Below are 21,384 nucleotides of genomic sequence, written 5' to 3' on the forward strand. Positions count from 1 at the left end.
GCCAACTCTATGAGAATTGAATACTGGGCTGTGACTGGAACTGAATCGGCTGTCCATCCGTTTGCTCGCCCGCTCAACTGGTTGCTGAATCTCAGGCTAGTCATAAGATCTGGTCATTTGAATGCCAAAGGCATTCGCTTTTGCTCTTTTCACATTTGGCTAAGATATTTTGTGTAGCACTAAAAAGCAATTTATGATGAGAGCCTCACTGCCAGAAATTAAAAATTTATGACCATAGATGATGGCGAGAGAGACCAACAGCAATAATAACAACAGCAACAGCAACAGCAGCAACTGCAACAACAACAACCGCAGTAGCCATTGGCTTCGCAAAACTTAAATGTCAAACTAATTTAAACAAGACGCTCCATAAAAACTGGATTAATTAAGGTGGCAGCCGCTGTTGTCGTTTGCTGACGTGTTGCGATTGATAGCAAAAGCCCAAGCTGAAACTAAAAGCCAACACATAACTCATACACACACACACACACACACACACACACACACATAGAGTTAATGAAGGGTAGCTGTCTGTCTGGGGTCTATTGATAGAGTTATGATAGATTGGCCAATTGACTGGATTGTCTGATTGTGCGATTGTTCGTTTGTCTGCAGTAAATTAACACGCTTAATTCGAATACGACAATTGCTTATATAATTTATGCAAATATCTATTTTAATTAATAGGGCGTATGCGCAATCTCTTTTCTTGTTATTACACTTATTTCAATTAACTTCGAGTACCTCAGCTAGAGAGCTCTAGTGCTCTCTCGCTCTAGCAAAAGGAAAGGTGTTGACCTTGTCGCACACGCAGCGAAACAGACAGGCAGACAGACACGCACACTCACACACTTACATAGCTGGGCGTCGCACTTGTTTACCTTCCAAAAAAAAAGAGCAGAAAACAAGTAAGTGTGCTCTAGGCGAGACTGCTCGACTGGGAGATGCCCTGAACCCTAAAAAGAGCTCATATTCCAATCTACATAGATGTCTAAGCGGACTCAGCTCGTCCGACTGCTCTTCTTGATATATATATGTATACTTTATAGCGCTTGCCACGTCTGCCTGTTGCATACCCTTTCACAAAACCATTAGACCCTGATTTCCATTTCTCGATGGTATAAAAATTCCAATTGCATTTGGCTGAAATGAAGAGCCCTTCACACAGAATTGAAATGCTTGAGCAAAAGTGAAAGCCAACCGTCAGCTGTTGCTCTATCTCTCTCTGCCTCGCACTCCCTCTCCCTCTCCCTCTCCCTCTCTTCAATTCCTGCTAATTTATGCCTGCACATTTCAAGTTCAAGGGCATTTTTTCTTGTGATTCGCTTAAAGCTTTTGGCATTTACTTTCATAAATCCATATATTTATATAAATATGGATATATGTATATATATTCGTCTCATATGTCAGCTGATTGTTGTTGTTGTTGCAACACACACGAAATATGTCCATAATTACGCGCTTGTTAATCGATTTTTAAGTTGTTCCCCCTCAATCTTGCGGTTATACAACAACAACAACAACAATAACAAGAAAAAAACGATTTTTTAACACCTTGCGGACAATGGAAATCGCTTTTGTTGTTGCTATGATTATGAATGTTGTTGTTGTTGGTTTTGTTGCAGTTGTTGCTGTTACAGTTGTTTATAGCATTGGCATTTTGGGGCGCGCACTCGTAAAATGTATTCAAACAAAACGAAAAAAAAAAAAAAAAAAAAAAAAGTTTTAAGCATATGCCGTTCAAATCGATATCGAAATCGATCGGAAAGTCTATAAAAATATCAAGTTTTTTGAATGCAGCAAAGTATTTTGTATATATATATATATATATATTTTTTAAGCCGTTGCCAAGCCACAAACACACACGTGCATATATACTACATATACACATATATATGTATATTTATACTAACTGCATGCTAGTATCTAGAGCATGAAATTCAACTAGACTTGGACTGGACGTGGTAGCAAGTGTTGGCTAGTTGGCTGGTTGATTGGCCAAGCGACTTAAGCCTATAAAAAATAACAATTGGCTAAGCCAGAGCTAAATATATTAAAAAAAAAAAAAAAAAAAACTAAAAATACAATATATATAAAGTTGTATATATTTATAGGCTAAGTAATACCCTACCCAGATATATGCCCCCTACATCATAGTTACGTAATAGATAAACCTGTGAGAAATGTTCTTAGCTCAAGAATGTTAACTTTTTGAATTTCAAAGTTAAAATAATGAGCTTATAGTCGCTTAAATAATTACAGGGTATACGTTGTTGTTCACTCTTAAGCAGCTTTAATATCTACCAAATCAATATTAATTGGGCACACCCTGCCGCCTCATTTGTCTATAATTACAGGGTATATACTAACAAAATTGGCGAATGTAATTGTCTGCAGCGTGGCTAAGTAAGCAATAACTGTAATCCAATAATCCATTTTGCAGGGTTTTTGTGGCGTTTTGTAGTACAATTTCAAGAATTTCAAGTTCTTGAAATTCTTGAAATAAAATATATATATTTTTATAATAATATATATATACTTTATTAAATAATTTGAAAATATTTGTTAAAACTCCTTTTTTAATAAATTTTATATTGTTCACTATATTGTTTCCTCAAACTATTAATTTTTTTTTTTAATTTTAAAATATTTTTTAATGATATAGAACTGTGTTTACTCTTATAAAACATTAATAAAAACAAAAACAAAAAAAAAAAATTTTTTTTTTTTTGGCCAAGTTCTTAGTGGTCTTAAAGCTTAAGGAATAACAACTTCAAATAAGTTATTAATGCTACACTGTCATTAAGCTTTCTATATATGTAATCTTAGCTATTACCCAAATTTGTCTTCATTTAACTAAAAAATATGAGAGCTTGTTTAGCTGCAGCATTTTTTATTAATCTTTTTTAATGCGATATTCATGTAAAAACTTTGCAATTCGCTGCTTTCAAATGCAGTAGAATTCATTGTTGTTGTTTCTTCTTGTTGATGTTTGTTGTTGTTGGTGTTAAAGTTTTCAAACAATGCCAATTGGATTTGCTTTCAGGTCCGCACAACTGCAACTGCAGCAGCAGCAGCAGCTTCAAGCCAATTACTCAATTCGCATTTGCAGCCAATTGCAGTTTAAAGTTGAAGTTGAAGTTGCATTTGCGAAGTGATTGGCGCTGCCACCGCCCCAACTCTGCCACGCCCCGCCCTCCATTGCCTCTCCACAGCACAAATTACTCGAGTAAGACTAATTTTGATCATATAGATACACACACACACACATACAGATATATATATATATATAAGTACGTACATTCAACTGCAGCTCACGTGCAGACATGTCTATAGCTTAGGCTGGCTGCCGCTAGAGGGCGCCGCTGCTTGTCAGCAGCTTCGTCGCCTGCATCGCGTTCGTTGCTTAAGTCTTTCGTTTCGCTCGACACTAAATTGTTGCACTAAAGTGTTTGCTGCTGTTGCTGTTGCTTTTGTTGTTGTTTGTCGCTTGTCGAGTTTGTTTTGGTTTTTTTTTTTTTTAGTATTGGGTTTTGGGTTTTGCTTTGCTAGTTGGGTCAGGTTGCAGATTCGAAAGTGGGTCAATTTATTACTGCAATGCATTTTTTTTTTTTTGTCTTTTTGGTTCACTCTCAGTTGCTCAGCTTTGTAGGCCATTTTTTTTCTCTTTGCTGCTGTTTGTATGCTGTCTGAAAATTAATTAACAGGTGGGCGTGGCTTGTGTGGAGCTGTCAATTTGCCTACAAATTAAATCACATTTGTCTCATTTTGTTTAGCTTAGGCTGAACTTTAATGACTCGGGTCGAAGGTCAAAGCAAGAGGAAAATGAAATAACCAATATGTGGGCAGATGTGATGAGCTGAGCTGCACAACGGCTTACATAAGCCGTGAAGGCAGATGCAATAGCTGAACTGCAACCGTTGGAAAAGGCAAAGTTTGAATGCCGGAGCTATAAAATACGAATGGCCAACTGTTTGGCCATTAGGCTGAGACATCGCGACTGTTATTTCGGCTCTATTTTGGCTAATGTCTTTCGGTTTTTCGGGTTTATGTGTGAGAAAACTTTGAGCCGACAAAACGCATTGGCCATTGAGCGTTTTTTATGTCTGCCGATTGCAAATAAACCAAAGCACAGTCGCGTTGCCATTGTGGGAGTTGCTGCAGCTGAATCGGCAGCTTCGCTCGTTAATCTTCGCATCGGCTGCAACTGAATTAACTAAATGCATTTTATTGTTGCTAAAAAAATAACGAACTGCACTGCTTGCCGAAAGCAGTGCTAAGCATCCATATAGCAGTCAACAAATGCGCGTGTGACGAGCAGCGCGTACTATTCTGTTTAGGTTGGCAGCTCCTTATTGCACTGCTTTGCAGTGCTAGTCAAACTCGACAAAGTGCTCATTGATACAACACCGATCCGCATTTGCAAAGAAATACGTTAGGTTTTGAACTCTCATTATCTACGTAAGCAATGTTGAAAAAAAATTATTTATTTTCAGTTATTTATGGTGTCTTAAACAGTAATCAGGCACAGACATACCCAGCAATTCCTCTTAATTCAATAATCGTCATCACAAAAATACATTTGTTTATTTCACTTTATCTACAAAACAGACAAATCGCCAGCCGTTTGTTTCTATATATTCCTAGCTTTGCCGCTTGGCTGACGACGACAATTATCTCGGTAATCCAATGCTCTCTGCTGAGCTCAACCAAAACCAGAAAAAATAGCATTTGGTTTTCTATTCCCAATCAAAACAGCAATATAATCAAATATCGTTAAAGTGCTTTTATTGACAATGACATTTATATATGTATGTATAAATAAATAAATAAACATTATTCTAGTGTGTAAACAGTTACAGTTAGCGTCGCTCCAAATATCGACAGTTGGGCTGCGAATGGGAAAAAAGTAGAAGACAAGATTAGAACGCCATGGCGTTCGTTTCGCATACATACATATGTATATACTTACGTACGTAGACACATGTTTGCCGTTCTTTATCAATACATATGCATACGTACATTTGCGGTTCTCTTATCCACATTTTATTATATCCTTCTCTTTCTGCTCGTCGTCACAGTTATCAGGTCGATGTTTCGCTATTACGGTAATCGGCAGTTCATTTTTATATGTGCTCTCTGCTGTTTGACCCCTTGCTACACCTAACCTCTCATAGGCTATGTCTGATCTTATATCAAATGCACAGACAAAGCCTAGTAGAGGCTAGATTTATAAGGAAATGCACCGCAAAAAAAAAAATTAATAAAACAAATTATAACGACTTTGCTCTCAATGCTTTCCATGTTGTTTCCGTTTTCCTCTTCTCGGTCTCGAATATTGGCTAAATGTTAGCGTGGGCCGAGCTGAGCAACAGTAAATAAACCACATTCGCCGCTTTCTTCTGGTTTGATTTTCGTTCGCGTTTCAGTTTATTAAGTTGTTGCTTCGTGCTTTGCGTACACTCGTTACATGTATTTCAGCTTTTTATTTTTCTTGTTAAATATAAATTAAAAGTCACGGGCCAACGAGCTCATTTCACTCATTGCTTTCATTACTTTCACTTTTCTCGCATTTTCGTCAAGTAGCGAATTAATTGCAAATACAAAATATAACGCCAAATACAGCGGCGAAAATTTCATGCGAACGAACCGAGTGCCAATTCGCGAATGATCAAACGCAAAGAGACTGTAGAAGAGCGAATGAAATAAGTATGCGCCCAGGAAACGTCAAACTAGAATAGCAGCAATAAATTTATATGTGGATATTTATACATGTGTATGCGTGTGTGTTTGTGTTTAAATGTACGTATTTATGCGGCCTGTTACTGTGACTGCATTTTAAAGTTCAAGTTCAATGTGACGCTCGCTGCTGCTCAATCTCCCGCTGATTGCGACGCATTAGAATTCTTGCTCTGCTCTCCAATAGTCGCTCGTCGCACACACCCACACAAACGTCATGACAAAGTGCACGTACATCTACGCGAATCGATCCGATCTTCGTCGTCGTGTCGTTTCGTTTCGTTTCGGCTTTTTTTCTAGTCGCTTTCTATTTTGCAAAGCGCGCTGCTGGCACGAAGTTGTAACTTGTTGCTCTCTCGTTGCCGCTGGAAGCTCTCAACTTTCAGGTACCAGCACTCTCATACGTCATAGACAAAACTAACGCTAGTTTCTCTCCGCTGTCATTATTGTTCGCTCTGGTGATGTAGTTGTTATTGCTGTGGAGGCAGAAGTAATCCATGTCAGTAGAACACGAACACTTTCGATTTTTTCTGTTTGCGCGTCGCGTGGCGGCTGATGGGCGTGCGCCTATTTTTTTTTGTACTTTTTTGTATTTTCTCTTTTTTTATCGTGTGCTTTAGTGCACTGAATCGAATTGGATTAACAAATTATTTTTTTCGCATGTATCGTTCACTCTATTGAGGCAACGCCTTTTTTCACAAGAATTTGTTTAATATGTGCACTTTTTCATAATAAACAGCTCTCGACTTCAACGACGATCATGACACTTGAACAGTTTTGGTTTTAATAAACTCGAGTACGAAGCGAGTTTAAGCTTTTATACTCTCCACTGGCGTCGACGTTTAATGGCGGCGCACGCAGCGTTGCAGAAAAAAGTTGAATTCCGCATGCGTGTGTTTATGTGTGTGTACATATATGTTTGTCTCCGTGTGTGTGCGCGATCGCTGCTTTCGTATATGCTTCATTTTATTATTTTGTTGACTTTTTATATTCGAATTCTTGGCCAGCGAAATACATACAGAAACGAAACGACGACGGAATGAACATTTTGCATCTTTCGATCGTCGTTTATATTGGCAATGGCGATGGCTCTGCCGGCGTCGCGACTGCGTCGCTGTCGCTGTTGCTGCTGCTACTGCTGCTGCACACACGCACACAGTCGCACACATATTAATATGAGTTACTTGAGCATCATTTTGTTTTGTATTTCGGCTTGCCGTTTTTCACTTCGCTTTTTTTCTGCCAATTGTTTTGCTTCATTTTTTGGGGCGATTTCACACACACATACACACTCATAAGCATTGATATCTGTTCTTTCTGCAGCCTGCGTCGCCCACTCTCCCAGCCGTAGGCCCCGTTGCCAGACGTGTCGTTGTCGCTTCTGCTACTCTTCTCTTTTCTTCTCTTTCTCTTTTTCTCTTGCTGTGAATATTGTTTGCTGCGGTTATTTTGTTCTGGTTGCTGTTGCTGTTATTTTTGCTTTGCATGGGTGTTGTCGCTGACTTTTTCTGAGGGCGCAAATTAAGTTCGACTCATTAAACCGGTCGACTCTTAAGCCAGCATCTGAAACTTAAGCGAAAAGCTGTAGTTCATCAAGGAACAAACACCAACAATAAGAACTTTCCTGCTGTTTTGCTCAGTCGCCAAGTTATTGACCGACTTAGCTGTAACTTGAGCATATGAAACTTAATTCGCTTTGGGCATTGGAGAGAATAATCAACCAGCAAGGCGCCAGATGACATCCCAACTCTCCGCTACTTCACTTGCTGGAACTGTAACGGTATATTGGGCAATGTAACTGTTTTTCAAGCTTGTATGAAGAAGTAGGTAAAATAGCTTATGATATTACATATTTACATGTACTTGAGCTTATATTCTGTATTATTATTTATGTATGTACATATATGCTAAAAACGTTGATAAATCAACTTGAACTCTATGCACGCGCTGCATTTGATTAAGCACCATGTACACACATACATACATAAATATGTAAATGGTTGCACAGAAACAAATTTATATGCATGTGTGTATGAATGGTTGTTTGTATCAGTTGTCGTTCATGTTTTATTTTTGCTGTAGATCGAATGCAGTGAACTCAACAACGACTTTGCGCTTGTTTCTTTCAAAATAAATATAATATACATACGTATGTACATTATTTAAAAGATGAATGTCATGCTTGCCCGAAGACGAGATATGCTGTACAAAATTTTATCTAGTTTAAATTTTAAAAAATTGAATAAAGTTTTCTATCCTCTTGCATTCAATTACTTAGCTTTATTACATTTACTTTTACTGTAACTGCAGAGTATATAAAAATAATAAATAGTAAAAAAAGTGGCTTTGACAAAATCAAAAGAAATTCTTTGTTTTCGCTGAGTTCAACCTGTGTAGAATAAGCAACACAATGTAGCAGAGTCTACAACAAAGTCTCCCGTGGTCGTCGATCTTCATCTACTTTTCCATCTATTGTTGACGCTTTCAATCGGGGCGCAAATTGCTGTAAATGAAAAAGAAACAAAACCAAAAACCAACCAAATTGCAGTCGAAAAGCACCGAACATCAATTTTGGATGAAGAGCTTGCATTGAGTTCATTGGCACCAAATGTATAGCTCCATGTAGAATTTATTTATCACTTGAAATATTTTGCTAACAAATTGCAGTCAATGACATTACTCGCCATACAAATGCATACACACACAGGCGCAAGTTTGGCAACGGATGTGCTGCGCCTGTATGCGTGGGCAGGAGATGGAGCAGCGACAGAGTGGAAAAGAGCAAGAGGAGAGAAACACACAGAGAGTGAGCTGAGAGAGAGACAGAGCGGACAACAGGTCACGCAAGCGTGCTAAAGTTTATTCATCTCGCCCAAAATGCGCAGCAGTTTACAAAAAATCGACGGCAAGTCTAAATTTTTGAGGCGAAATCAATGGATTGAATGATGATGAGGAAGGAGCGAGACGGGGCGATATGTGCAAAGAGAAGTTTGCGCCGAAGCTCCTGCTCAGACACACTTGTGCAAAGAACAGACAACAACAACAACAACAACAGCAACAAAAAGCTGCAAGTGTGGGCACCACAAAATCAGGAGGAGAAGGAAATCAGGAGGAGAGCCGACAACAGCAACAACAAAATTGTTTAATTATAAATTGTAGAAAAGCAAAATAGTCAAGCGAAATGAGTGAGCGGGCGAGCGAGATAGATAGCGAGGTGAGTGCGAGATGAAGATACGTTTTTGTTGAAGGACACACACGGTCTTTAAAAGTGAGTAATGCACTAGAGGTTATTGACTCCGTCTCCGTCTCATGTTGTTGTTGTTGCCGGGTTTTTTCGCTTGTTTTTTGCACTGCCCGCTGCCCACATATACATATGTACATGCAAGTGTGTGCGTGTGTGTTTGTAGAATCTTTTGTTATGCGTTTTTATTTTTTGGCGTTGTCGTTGCTCGATAGCTGCCTCCTCTCTTCGCTCGCTCTTTCCTACTGCCGCGCCCTCTCCCTCTTTCTCTACCTCATGCTCGCTCGTTCATTCTTTCTCTCTGTTTGTGTGTGTGAAGTCAAAGTGATTAAACTTTATGCGCAATTTATTTTGCATTCACAATCAGTACAACAACAATAACAACAACAATTTATTGTTTAATTTTAACTTAACAAATAATTGCTGTAACAGGTTCGAGTTAACAGCACGTATACGTAATTTTATGAGTCCAAATAGCTCAGCATGCCATTTGCCTTTGACATTTTGACAAAGTAAAGAGGATGCACAGATTAAGCTAAGATATTTAAGTATATTGTGCTTATCGTAGATCTTATTGCCTATTAAACTCTATTTCATGTAGTGTGCTAGCTTCTGCCCTGAAAGCTCTGTTAACTGTTTTGCCTCATTCTATCTGTTCTTTGCTCATCTCATCTTTAACCAAAGTTTGTTGTTATCTTGGACTGCAATTTAGTATTTTAATGAGAGTTTAAGCAGCCTTCGTTCATTAGGATTAAATTTGCTTTCTAATCTACATATGTCTATCCCTCCTTCGGTAAGCTTTTCTTTGATCTGCCTAACCTCACATTGCACTAATCTTAATCTATTTTTCGTTATTTCATATCTTAAGCTGCTTAAGCATTAAAATTCACGCGACTGCAAGATGACACAACTTTTAGGAATTTGACTGGCTTTCCGGTTTGGGCGTGTTGCATGCTGCAACTGTGGCGCGTCGCACGCGGCAGCAACATGTGTCCAGATGCGGGTGTTAAAAACATTTGCGGCGAAAAGGATGCCAGAGCTCTGTGGTTGCAATTGCGGTTAAAGTTGACAAGCAGCAGACGCCACACACAGCAAATTTGCAACAGTCGCCATGCAGATGTGTGTATGTATGTATGTATATTTGTATGTGTGTGTGTGCATGTCTGAATGCTTGCGTGTGTGTGTCTCCGAACAGATGCGCACAATATGGTGCATTAATTTTAGCTCCTGCCGGACGACACAAACCAGGGACACAGTTGCAGTTGTTGCTGCAGTTGTCAGTGTTGCTGCTGCTGCTGCTGCTGTCGCTGCTGCTGTTGTTGTCGTTGTTAATCGTCTTGACAGGCAGCCGCTTCAGCTTCGTGCGTGCCACTCCAAGGCCAGCGCAATATTTTACACTGCAAACGTCGCCTCGATCGTCAGTCGGCGACTTCCGTCAGCGTCTCCTCCACCAATCGCATCAGGTCGGCTGTGGCTACTGTGGCTGCTGTTGCTGTTGCTGCCTCCAACACAACCGCCCTCACACTACTGCCAGCACCTCCTTAACCACTACCACCTCCACCCACTCGACTGCCAGTGCGTCATATAGCGATCACTGGGCGCATGGAGCGGGCGGCATGGAACGTGAAACGTGGAACTTTGAACGGGAATGGCAATGGGAACGTACATATTTTAGCTGGCGCTGCATTTTCATGGCTGGCGTTTCAGTTTTCGCCTTGGCGAATGTGTGCTCAAAGAATACCCTGTGTGCATTTTTAAGTGGGTATATTAGTGGCTCAATATACGGCGTAAAAATAGGTAAATTTCGATACATGCAGTACTTTATAGCAGTGGGATTTATGTGGTTGTGTTTTAATGTATAGAAAGAAGCAGAATTTTCCTTGTTCCATACGGCGCTTCTTTAAATAACATTGTAAAGTACAGGGTGTCTTCTATTCTTTTACTCGCGATCGCTTTTTATGGCTGTGTGTTTTACCAACGCCAATACTCCCGCCCACACCCGCGACACCAAGTGGAATCAGGCAAGCTGCTCAGATATCGAGTCATTTCATTATAATTATGGATTTGATCGATTTACCCTGATTCATGCGAGCTCCAGACTTAGCAATACTTTCTATCGATACGACAGACAGATACAAATAAAAGACGACGGGGAGTATTAAGTAACGGTACATAAATATGAAGTGTCAATTACTGGAGTAGACTAAGCACATAGAAACCTAAAGAAAGTTCCATTTCGCTCTAGAGTTTAGATTAGAGCAGTAGTATAGAAAAAAGGAAAAGGCTGACAGGAAAATTCCCTGGACTGTGAAACACAAGTCAAGATTGCTTAAATGTATTTTACATAGAATAATATATAGTAATAAAGTATTCTGAAAAATGGATATCCAAGCTAATTTCTTTGTCACGCAGTGAGTAACTTAGCGAGTCCTATCAAATTTCCATCTCATGTATGCCTTTATTTGACAGCTATTATTTTTTGGGCACCCTGGGCGTTATTTTAACGGGAATAGTTTTCACGGTGCCCACGATACGTGATAAGTTTCGTAAACAATATACGAAATTTCGCGCGAAATCGATGAACTATACCCCCATAACATATATGCAGGATGATAGGCTAACGGCAGTATCGAAAAAGCGCTTGCTCATGGTGCGTCGCAAAACTTTAGTTTTAGACATGGACGAGACACTGATATCGTCTGTGATACTGTATCGGGTGAAATCGTTGCTAGAAGCAGGACCCGAAGACAATCGGCGTTACAAGGCGAAGTCAAAAATCGTACACTCAACGCCATATGATTACAGCTTCTATATACCCATGTCGGAGGCCAGCGTCTATGTTTATAAGCGACCCTACGTCGATCTGTTTTTGGATCGGGTCTCGAAGTGGTATAATCTGGTAGTCTTTACCGCTGCCTCGGAGGCTTATGCCTCTCAAGTGCTGGACTTTCTAGATGCTGGTCGAAATATACTGAAGCGTCGAATGTTTCGACAGCATTGCATCGAGATCTGCGGGATTCGGGCGAAGTTTGTGTCGCTGGCTCGCAGGGATCTGGCCAGTGTGCTGCTCCTCGACGATTGCCCAGTGGAGAACAGCTTCAATGTTGGCAATGCTGTGAACATTAAAAGCTATCGCATCGGTTCGCAGGACAATCAACTGCTCTGCATGCTGCCCTTTCTGGATGCCCTGCGATTCACTCGCGATGTTCGCTCTGTCCTGGGTCGCACCACTCGCTTCGATTGCCTCGCCACTTGCTTGGAATCGCATATCTACGAAGCTGAGGAAGATGAAGACGATATACATCATTCATTCTAATCAGGTTAGAGGGCTATTGATTGGTCGCTAATCTTTTGCTTTATTTCTTAAGAACTTGAAATTTCTAAGAGCTTTCGATATTTTGTAGTCCTAGATAGGTATAGATCTCTTCTTTATCGATATTGTTATATAGTCCATATAGTTCCGTCATCATATCTACTCTTTGCCTTCTCTATGATCTATTGTATATCCATTAATATATTTGTATTTATTTACAGTAACTTCTTTTCATTCTCTGTTTTCCTCTGTCTTTGCCTTGACTCCCTTTAGTTCATATCCGAATCTTAGTCATTCGTTGATTTCTTTTCGCAAGGCCTCGATTATTAGTCACTTTACAAGTGAATCACTAGCGACATCGACAATGACAGCGACAGCGACTTTGCCTTGGGCCAGGTTGCTGCCCTGTGAGCCAACTATATTAATCTGGCTCGATTCATGAACTCGAACAGCAGTGCGATGTGGTTGAATGAATGTGTACGACCAAAAGGTAATCTGAAGCAGAAAGATTTAGGGAATGTAAATGGGCAATTGTGATCTAGATGTAATTTTATGCCAAAATTTGCTATAACTGCATTTGCTACCTTGTTAAGAATCGATACATATGTATACTGATAAGTCCCTAGATATCTTCAAGAGAGATTTGAAGCTGCTCCTATACTCATCGATAATTATCGATTAGTCACTCTTTATAAGCAAGGAAGTCGTACGAGCAGCACGTATGAAAATCAATTGTAGACGATCCCAACTCCTCCCTGCCTAAGGTAGAGCACCTCCACCACATACAGGGTATACAAATAGGCAAATCGATTACTGTGGCTGTCGGGTGAATGTGGAATCATTTAACGCTTTATATATATTTCATATATTGAATTTGGCTGGTAAGATGTTCCTTTGTTAAGCTTCTTGACCAGGCAGTCAGGGCGCGGCAATTAAGTCACCATCAGCAACAGCCCCAACAGCAGCCACACAGCAAGCGGCACCACCAACAGCAACAAGAACAACAACAGCAAGTGGAGGGGTGCGCGAATTTCCAGCGAAGATCATTATTGTCTCGCCGCGGATGCTGGCGGCATCCAAAAAAAAAAAAAAAAAAAAAAAATGAAGCAAGCAAACAAGTTAATGAACCAGCAGCAAACGTCGCGGATCCTTGAACTCGAGTCGAATCGAGTCGTCCAACTAGTTTGGCTTTGGCTTTTCGAACCAGAACCAAATCTGTGGCATGAATTCTCTGGAAATGAACGAAATTTCATTTCGAAAACAACAGAAAAAAATGAGTTCAACAGCATTCCGGTCTGGTCTGGTCTGGTCTGCTGCTCCTTCTGTCTGGAGGTGGATCGACTGCAACGGCAACTGCGCAGCTTAACTTTCCATTATCCTTGAGGCTGGAGTCATTGCCCCCGTCTCGCATTACACAATTGCAGAAGAGTAGTGGGACGGGCGGGCATAGGGCGGCATCTCGAATTCGCCGCTCGAGTTACACAGAAGCAGGCGAACTCCAGTGGCCTACTTCCACTTCAATGGGAATTAATGGAATTAATGAAACAAAGGCTAGCCAGGCAGCCAGCGGGCAACCCCATCTCGAAGCTATTGCGATCCTGTGACCAGGCCAAAGACAAAGAAACTCATTTTGTCGCTTGCAAAAATTAATACAAAACAAATTCGAATGAGAGCTGACGGCAAACACACATGCATGCGTGTGTGTGTGTAGAATTTTATTTTTATAACTGACCTCGAACTTTTGTGCAATGTGATTGAACTGCTGCGATATCTGCATGTGTGCTTATGAGTGAGTGAGTGTGTGTGTGTGTGTGTGTGCTGCAACTGCGCTCCCGCTCCCTGCTGCTACTCTCTACACTCTTTCTCTCCACTCTTCCTGCTCTGAGAGCATTTGCATGCAGACTGCATACGCGAGTTGGTCGGAAAGTGGCAGCGCTAATGTCGCCGCTTGAGCTCGAGCTTGAGCTTGGGATAGGAATCGAAATCGAAATCGGGATCTGGATGCGATGTGACCGTTGACAAACAATATGGAAATTCAGAGAGGAGGGGGAATCGCAAATGGCAAATGGCAAATGATGGCTGATGGCTAGCGAGTGCATTGCCATAGCGCGAGAGGAATGAGGAGGGGAGGGGGAATTGCAGTCGACAACAACGTTAAATGCATAATAAATGTGCGTTTCAAGAGGCCTGCGAATATAACATGCGTGCTGCGACTCGGTTGCACTTTCAATGAGCTAAAACAAAAAAAAAAAAAAAAAACTATATAATAAAATGCAGTAAGAGGCGATAAGAACATTGGCGCAAGAGAGTTTGGAGAGGAAACAGGCGGAAAGTCCACTGCATGGCGATGACAAGAGAGAGCCAGAGTGTGAGTGAATGATAGGGATGGGATTATTGATGGGGAAGGGTTATAGAGCCAGCTATAAATGCGGGTAGCCCACTGCGTTCCGATGCGATAGTGCCCTCGGCCACGCCCACTTCAAAACAACACAAACAAATTTCATTGACTATTGTAACGCACTCAACGATTGCTGCTGCTGCTGCTTCTGTGCTGACGTCGATAAAACGCCATTCAATTGAAGCACTGAAAGAGAAACAGTAAGAGAGAAAGCAGACGGTACAGTTCTTTATCAGGAATACATTCACTGCTCGCCGCCCGCTGGTCGCTGTCTCCGCTGCTGTGCAAATATTTAATTTAGTTTTTGTTTTGCTTCATTTTTTATCAAGAAATAAAAAAAAAGCAGAGAAGAAAGACAGCAAAACAAACAAGCATAGAGTAAGAAGAAAAAAGCAGTGGCGGGTAGATCAAGCAATGGGGTTAACTTATGGACCCCTTGTCAAATCGACATGTACGCCCCTGACCAAAAGCAAGCACGAAATTGCTTAGCTGACGTCATTTGTCCTTGAATTCGTTTGCCGCAAAGCAGAATTCGCAAAATTCAATGCACTTGGCAGACCCAAAAAAAAAAAAAAAAAAGAACCCGAAAAACACAAAATAAAACAAAGCAAACCAAAGCGAAGCTGAGATAAGAGCATTGAGAGAGTGAAAGCGACTGAGCTTAGTGCCCATCGTATATGTATGTATGTTTGAGGCAATAATTCAACTGTACAAACTTTATGCATTAAGTGGAAATTAAATAAACAATTAAACAGATTATATGCTATAATGCATACTCACATATGCATGTATGTGTTAATTAAACCAAAATGTTTCTTTTCATTTAAATGCGAATTTAAATTGAAATTTATTTCAAACAAATTGTAGCCGTTAGCTTTTGAGCATAAAGCTGTTAAAAGCTGAAAGCTATGGAACTCACGCCTGCCTAGGCCCGCTTTCAAATATAGCATTTATTGCTATTGGTTTGGCATTCCACAAATTGATTTTATTTAGATTTTAAATTACAGAAAAATTTGCATTGTGAAAGTAGCGCATTCTTTTTGGGTTGGTAAGCAGCGAATTTCATTTAAAAGCTTTGATAAATTACTATCGATAGTGGATACGATATTTGACGTGTTGCAATTGCTTATTTATCGAGAATGAGTACAAGAACTATAACAACTCACGATTGTTGAAACATTTTGTTAAAGCAATAATTTAAGCAAAAATTGCAACTGTAACAAACGTAGAAGATGACGTGCCGCCGACGCATTTAGCAGTCCCAAAGGAGTTCAAAGCGAGCACTCAAGCGTTTGCCATATTAATATATTTGCACAAATTAAACGGCCAGCTAAAGTTGTTAATGTTTTGCCAGGTGAGCTTAACAACCACTTCTTGTGTGCGTATGCGTAAGTGCTATATTGATAGTGTTACACAGGCATTGTTCTAAACTCTCCTCTGTCTATATTTAAATTGTCAAGTGTGAGCTAGATACGGAAGAGAAGTGCATTCATGCATTGCCACACGTTTATTAATACAGCTCGCTGGCGGAGAGGAAGAGAGAGAGAGTAGAGACAACTTTGAGGAGTTTTCTTATCAGCCGTTTATCAGTCGTTATTGCTGGCCTTGGGAGTTTGCCCTTTGCCCGTATGAACTCCAAACAAATGACACATAAAATATCGATATCGATATACTACATACATACATATACATATAAAAAGAGTATATATGTATATGTAGTATATATATGTAGTTGCTTTTGTAATCTTTACGTTTGTTTGCTGCGGTCTTATGCGGGTCGTATCATTAAATTTGATATGCTAATCTCCCTGTTTATCTACTTATATACTTATATACTCTGTTTAATTTGCTGTCACAGATAATCAACGCAAATTGATAAGAAGCCACAATTAAAGTCAAGAGAAGATGGGCCAAACACTGTCCGAACCGGTGACCGCCAAGGAATCATCCTACTGCCAGAATCAAAAGTATCGCGTTGGCAGTAGCTGTATGCAGGGATGGCGCATCAACATGGAGGATTCCCATACACATATACTGGCCCTGCCCGATGATCCCTCGGCAGCATTCTTTGCCGTCTACGACGGCCATGGTGGGGCCACAGTAGCCCAGTATGCGGGCAAGCATTTACACAAATTTGTGCTGAAGCGGCCGGAGTATAATGAGAATGATATTGAAAAGGCACTAAAGCAGGTGAGTAACGCTATTTAAATAAATTATCTAGAACAAATAAAAAAAAAAAATAAAAAACCGTTACAACACAACAACACAAATCAAATCTTAACTTCATATTTGCGCTCTCAACGAAATGTTGTAAGCTTTATGAGATCGAGCTGGTCGCTCTCACTTTCGGGACTTTAAATTTGCGCTCTCTAAAGGGCGTAAGCCTAATGCCTAATGCGATAGAGCGAGATGGCCGTTCTCGCACTCAGTTTCGCTCTTCTATTAACGGGACACTTCACGTAATATTTTTAGCTTACTTTCAATTGTGCTCAGTGCACCCTTTATTCATATTTTCAAATTCTGCCTGTTCTTCTTTGTGCAGGGTATTCAAACGTTTAGCATTTAGAAAATTACGTTTTACTCCATGCACACACACCTGCACATGTGTGTTTTGTCTAGCTAGTAAAAGGCAAACAAAAAATGTGTTTTGCTATTGAGAAAGTTTATTGTAGCTGTTTCATCTATTTGTATAATTAGTGCGCAACGCATTTAACGACTGTTCCCCATGTGATTCATATACATCTCTGAACTTGCAGGGTTTCTTGGACATTGACTATGAGATGCTACACAATGAATCATGGGGCGAGCAAATGGCTGGATCCACAGCTGTCGTTGTCCTGGTCAAAGATAATATGCTATATTGCGCAAATGCCGGCGATTCGCGTGCCATTGCCTGTGTCAACGGGCGGCTGGAGACGCTATCGGTAGATCACAAGCCAAACAATGAATCGGAATCGAAACGCATTATCGAAGGCGGCGGCTGGGTGGAATTCAATCGTGTTAATGGCAATCTTGCACTCTCCCGTGCATTGGGCGATTTTGTGTTTAAGCGAGCGAACAAAAAGCCGGAAGAACAAATAGTCACAGGTAGACAAGCGGCACAACAAAGAGACAAAGAATCATTGCATTGTTAACACCTTGTCCATATTATTTAATTGCAGCTTATCCGGATGTGGAGACGCGACAGATTCAGCCAGACTGGGAATTCATTGTGCTGGCCTGCGATGGCATTTGGGATGTGATGACCAATGAGGATGTTTTGCAGTTCTGTCGAAAGCGCATTGGCCAGGGCAAACAGCCGGAAGAGATCTGCGAAGAGCTAATGAATCACTGTCTTGCACCCGATTGCCAAATGGGCGGACTCGGCGGCGATAATATGACCGTTGTACTTGTTTGCCTGCTGCACGATAAGCCCTACAGCGATTTGGTTGCACGCTGCGGGAGCAGTAATCAATCGGGCCACGATGGAGATGCTGTCATCACGGATACTCCGGCGACTGCGGCGGAAGCAAGCGAGAAGGCGCAACTTTAGATAGTTGTCGCTGTCGTTGCCGTTGGATTCAATAGTCAAGCAAACCTGCTGCTGGGCAGCATTATAATTGTAGAGAGCGCCTTACAAATGCCATTAAGGCGACCTTTTTTAGATTGTGTACTTAATGCGTCTGTTTTCCGGTTAAGTTAACGCTATATACTCGTACAATCCTTACCCAATTTGTTGTGTCCACCCACCAGCCCAACCTTTCCTCCAAACGCATTAAATTTTTTGTTAAAACCAAAGTGAAAGGGCCAATTGCAATTGATTTCTCTTACTTTGTTTGTCACGTCCCTAAAAAGCGAACCATCGTGTATTATCCGTCTAGTATTTAACTGTACCTATGTATACCCATATACCTTGGTCCTGACCTTGGTCCTGTAAGATCACATTTTTTGGGTTTAGTCTTGTAAATGCGCAGCAAAATAAAACTGTGTTTTTTTCTAAATATGAGATTTCTATAACTTGGTCAAATGAAGATCGATTCCGGTTTGTAGTCCTGGAGCTAAATGAATATAAATTGATTGAAATCTTTTTGATTCCAAACTTTAAATTTTTGAATCAATCCAATCAATATCGTAAAAGGACTTACTCCAGTAAAAATCACTTAGAGCTCGAAAAAAAAATAGATTTACTTTAAATCAGACGACTTTTTTTGGCTTCCAAAGCTGATAACTGGCTAACACCCAAATGGATGGATCCAAACCAATTCTTGCCGTCTCTTCCAAAATTACTTAAATTTTAACAACCCCTCACTTCATTTACCTAAGAACCAATTCAAACTCCAATAAGTACGCAACGTCTTACAAATTCCGATTATATACTGAATTTTCGTTCTGATTCTAAAACTAACCAGATCTTGACTTAAGTTCTTTTACTCAGTCTCTTTATTTTCATTTCGTACGATAAAAAAGGGTATAATATTCCAAGAACTAACAATATCTATGCGCGATATTCCAATTATAGAAACAAACTCTAAACTATAGATCGGCTAATGTGTATATATAAGGTATAACTTTTTTGTAGGAACACCAAAAATCGTTGTGAATTGCATTAGGTAAACGATTTAGATTGGGGAAACAAAAACCCACTTAGTCAAGCTAGAGGCCTTTTTACATCGCAATAATTATATATAATAAAAAAATTCTAAAAAAAAAACAAAATTATTTTATTGCGAGTTATCTAATCTTCAGTTTATACTGTGTATATATTAAAATATATAGACATATACGAGGGCAGTTTGAAAAATTTGCAGCTAAATACAACAAAATTTAACAAACTTATATACATGTTAGTTTAATGTTGTACAGACTGCGTATAATACAAATATATATATACATATTCATATATACATATATAGATCAATTTTCTGACACCCCCTGGAAGCAATTTTCGACTTTGTTTACAGCATCTTTTTTTTGCTGTTTACTGTTATATTTATTGTTTTTTTTTTTTGACATGTTTTATAATCTTTTTTCGTTTCTGGTTTCTCGTTTTTCCATTTCTTCTTCGTCTAACTACAATTTAATCTACATTTATGTTTTGTTTGCTTTGTGTTTTTTTTTTCTTTTTATTTGATTCTCGTTTATATGATACATACAATAAAATAAAATATGCATTTATGATTTGTTTTTGTCTGCTGTTATAATATGGTTTTTCATTTTATCATATTTTCACTATAGCTTTTTTTTTTTTTTTTAGTCAGAGCTCGTTATAATGTATATATGTATATATATTAAAATGTATTTATATTTGCTTATATATATACATATATACTATGTAACGAGCTTTACATTTCACTCTTAAGTATACAGAAAAAGTGAATCACGCTGTTGATGGTTTGTTGTTATTGGTGTTTTGTGTTGTTGTTGTTGCTGTATGGTAATGTTTAATATAATTTATGTATACTTGCTGCATAGGTAATATTGTTTAGTTAAATGTTACATTTTTAGTTTATAGTGTAATCATATGCAAACCTTTTTTTCTCGTTTTTGTTTTTAGTTTATCTTTACAATTATCAATTTTGGTTCAATTAATAATATTTATTATATACTTTATTACATGTGTTCCTATCTCTCGCTCTCCTCTCTTTAACAGACGTCCTCTTTGTGTTTATTATTGAATGTGTTTTTTGTTTTGTTTTTATTTTAGTTGATAACAATGTGCGTAAGCATTTCCTATGCAATTCACTTGATAAAAAAAAAAAAAAAGAAAAGTTTTAAACTAAATTTTAGGCCCTTCACAAGCAGCGTAAAAGATAGAATAAAATATGAAATATGGAAATAAAAATGAAAAATTATTATGAAATATTGGTGGCAGTGGCCAAAAAGATGATAGATAATGCATTAGGGATATTCCCATGCAGCTTGTTTATAGGTTTATATATATATACATACAAATATTTGTATATATTGATATTATTATTAAGGCAGTGCCAAATGAAAATAATAATAGAGGCATCCATGTTGCCGCCCTTGTGAAAGGCATATTCTTTCAATAATAAATAATAATGGTTCACAATCATAATAACCGTAATAATAATAATGATAATGTCTTGAAAGCTATTTGAAATGACTGCACGACAATTTGTTAAGAAACGGACTGAAATTTTTTTAGGTCTGGCTGAATGTGTGTGTGTGTGTGTGTTTAGTTGTTGCATATAGATTGTGTATTATTATTATTATATATCAGATTATTATCAATATTATTAATTATCCTTCTGTTTTGGTTGCTTTTGTATAGTTTAACAAGGTGTCATGTGTGAATTGTCAGTGTCATATGCGCTGCTTAAATGTTTAAAAAATAAATAACTTAAGAACTGAGGCTTTACAATAACAATTTTCATTTTTTAAATTAATTTATTTGTTTGCCTTAAAATTATTTAACATCAACAATGTTTTTTTTTTTGTTTCTTTTTATCTCTCCATCCATTATTCATATCATATCTAACTCTATAAACCCCTCTCTCTCTCTCTCAGAGAGTATGATCGTTCCAGAAGCCTGATTCTTGTTGTTGCCGAGGGTTGGGGTTAGAGCGGCTCTCAAAATTTGGGCTAACAGTACTCCAACCTACTCTCAGTTTATTTTATTTTTTTTGTTTTATTTATTTTTATTTTTATTTTTTTTTTTTTACATGCAATTGAAGAACTCTCCCAGTTGCA

General features: G+C 38.9%; 2 protein-coding genes and 1 long non-coding RNA gene across 3 annotated transcripts; 2 read left to right on the top strand and 1 right to left on the bottom strand.

Moving 5' to 3' along the window:
- Nucleotides 1-4,771: 4,771 nt before the first annotated feature.
- LOC122757583 lies at nucleotides 4,772-6,795 on the bottom strand. The gene is made up of 2 exons (XR_006357679.1): nucleotides 6,651-6,795; nucleotides 4,772-6,215 (listed from the first exon to the last, which is right to left on the bottom strand). It is a non-coding gene; the product is annotated as an uncharacterized LOC122757583 (long non-coding RNA).
- A 3,770-nt stretch (nucleotides 6,796-10,565) lies between these two features.
- Nucleotides 10,566-12,527, top strand: LOC6581386 (CTD nuclear envelope phosphatase 1 homolog). Its single transcript, XM_002007084.4, has 2 exons — nucleotides 10,566-11,391; nucleotides 11,450-12,527. The coding sequence occupies exons 1-2, from the start codon at nucleotides 11,360-11,362 to the stop codon at nucleotides 12,294-12,296; spliced, it is 879 nt and encodes a 292-aa protein (XP_002007120.2). The 5' UTR covers nucleotides 10,566-11,359; the 3' UTR covers nucleotides 12,297-12,527.
- Nucleotides 12,528-15,805: 3,278 nt separating this feature from the next.
- Nucleotides 15,806-18,671, top strand: LOC6581387 (probable protein phosphatase 2C T23F11.1). The gene is made up of 4 exons (XM_002007085.4): nucleotides 15,806-16,045; nucleotides 16,550-16,881; nucleotides 17,448-17,778; nucleotides 17,853-18,671. The coding sequence occupies exons 2-4, from the start codon at nucleotides 16,597-16,599 to the stop codon at nucleotides 18,221-18,223; spliced, it is 987 nt and encodes a 328-aa protein (XP_002007121.1). The 5' UTR covers nucleotides 15,806-16,045; nucleotides 16,550-16,596; the 3' UTR covers nucleotides 18,224-18,671.
- Nucleotides 18,672-21,384: the final 2,713 nt, after the last annotated feature.

This window comes from Drosophila mojavensis, unplaced genomic scaffold (genome assembly GCF_018153725.1).
Source record: "Drosophila mojavensis isolate 15081-1352.22 unplaced genomic scaffold, ASM1815372v1 contig_74, whole genome shotgun sequence".
Classification (NCBI taxonomy): Eukaryota; Metazoa; Arthropoda; class Insecta; order Diptera; family Drosophilidae; genus Drosophila; species Drosophila mojavensis.

Coding starts and splice junctions, on each gene's coding strand:
- LOC6581386 (XM_002007084.4), top strand. CDS start 11,360: ATGGATATCCAAGCTAATTTCTTTGTCACGCA. Junction 11,392..11,449: donor GCTAATTTCTTTGTCACGCA/GTGAGTAACTTA, acceptor TTTATTTGACAG/CTATTATTTTTTGGGCACCC.
- LOC6581387 (XM_002007085.4), top strand. CDS start 16,597: ATGGGCCAAACACTGTCCGAACCGGTGACCGCCAAGGAATCATCCTAC. Junction 16,882..17,447: donor TTGAAAAGGCACTAAAGCAG/GTGAGTAACGCT, acceptor CTGAACTTGCAG/GGTTTCTTGGACATTGACTA. Junction 17,779..17,852: donor GGAAGAACAAATAGTCACAG/GTAGACAAGCGG, acceptor ATTTAATTGCAG/CTTATCCGGATGTGGAGACG.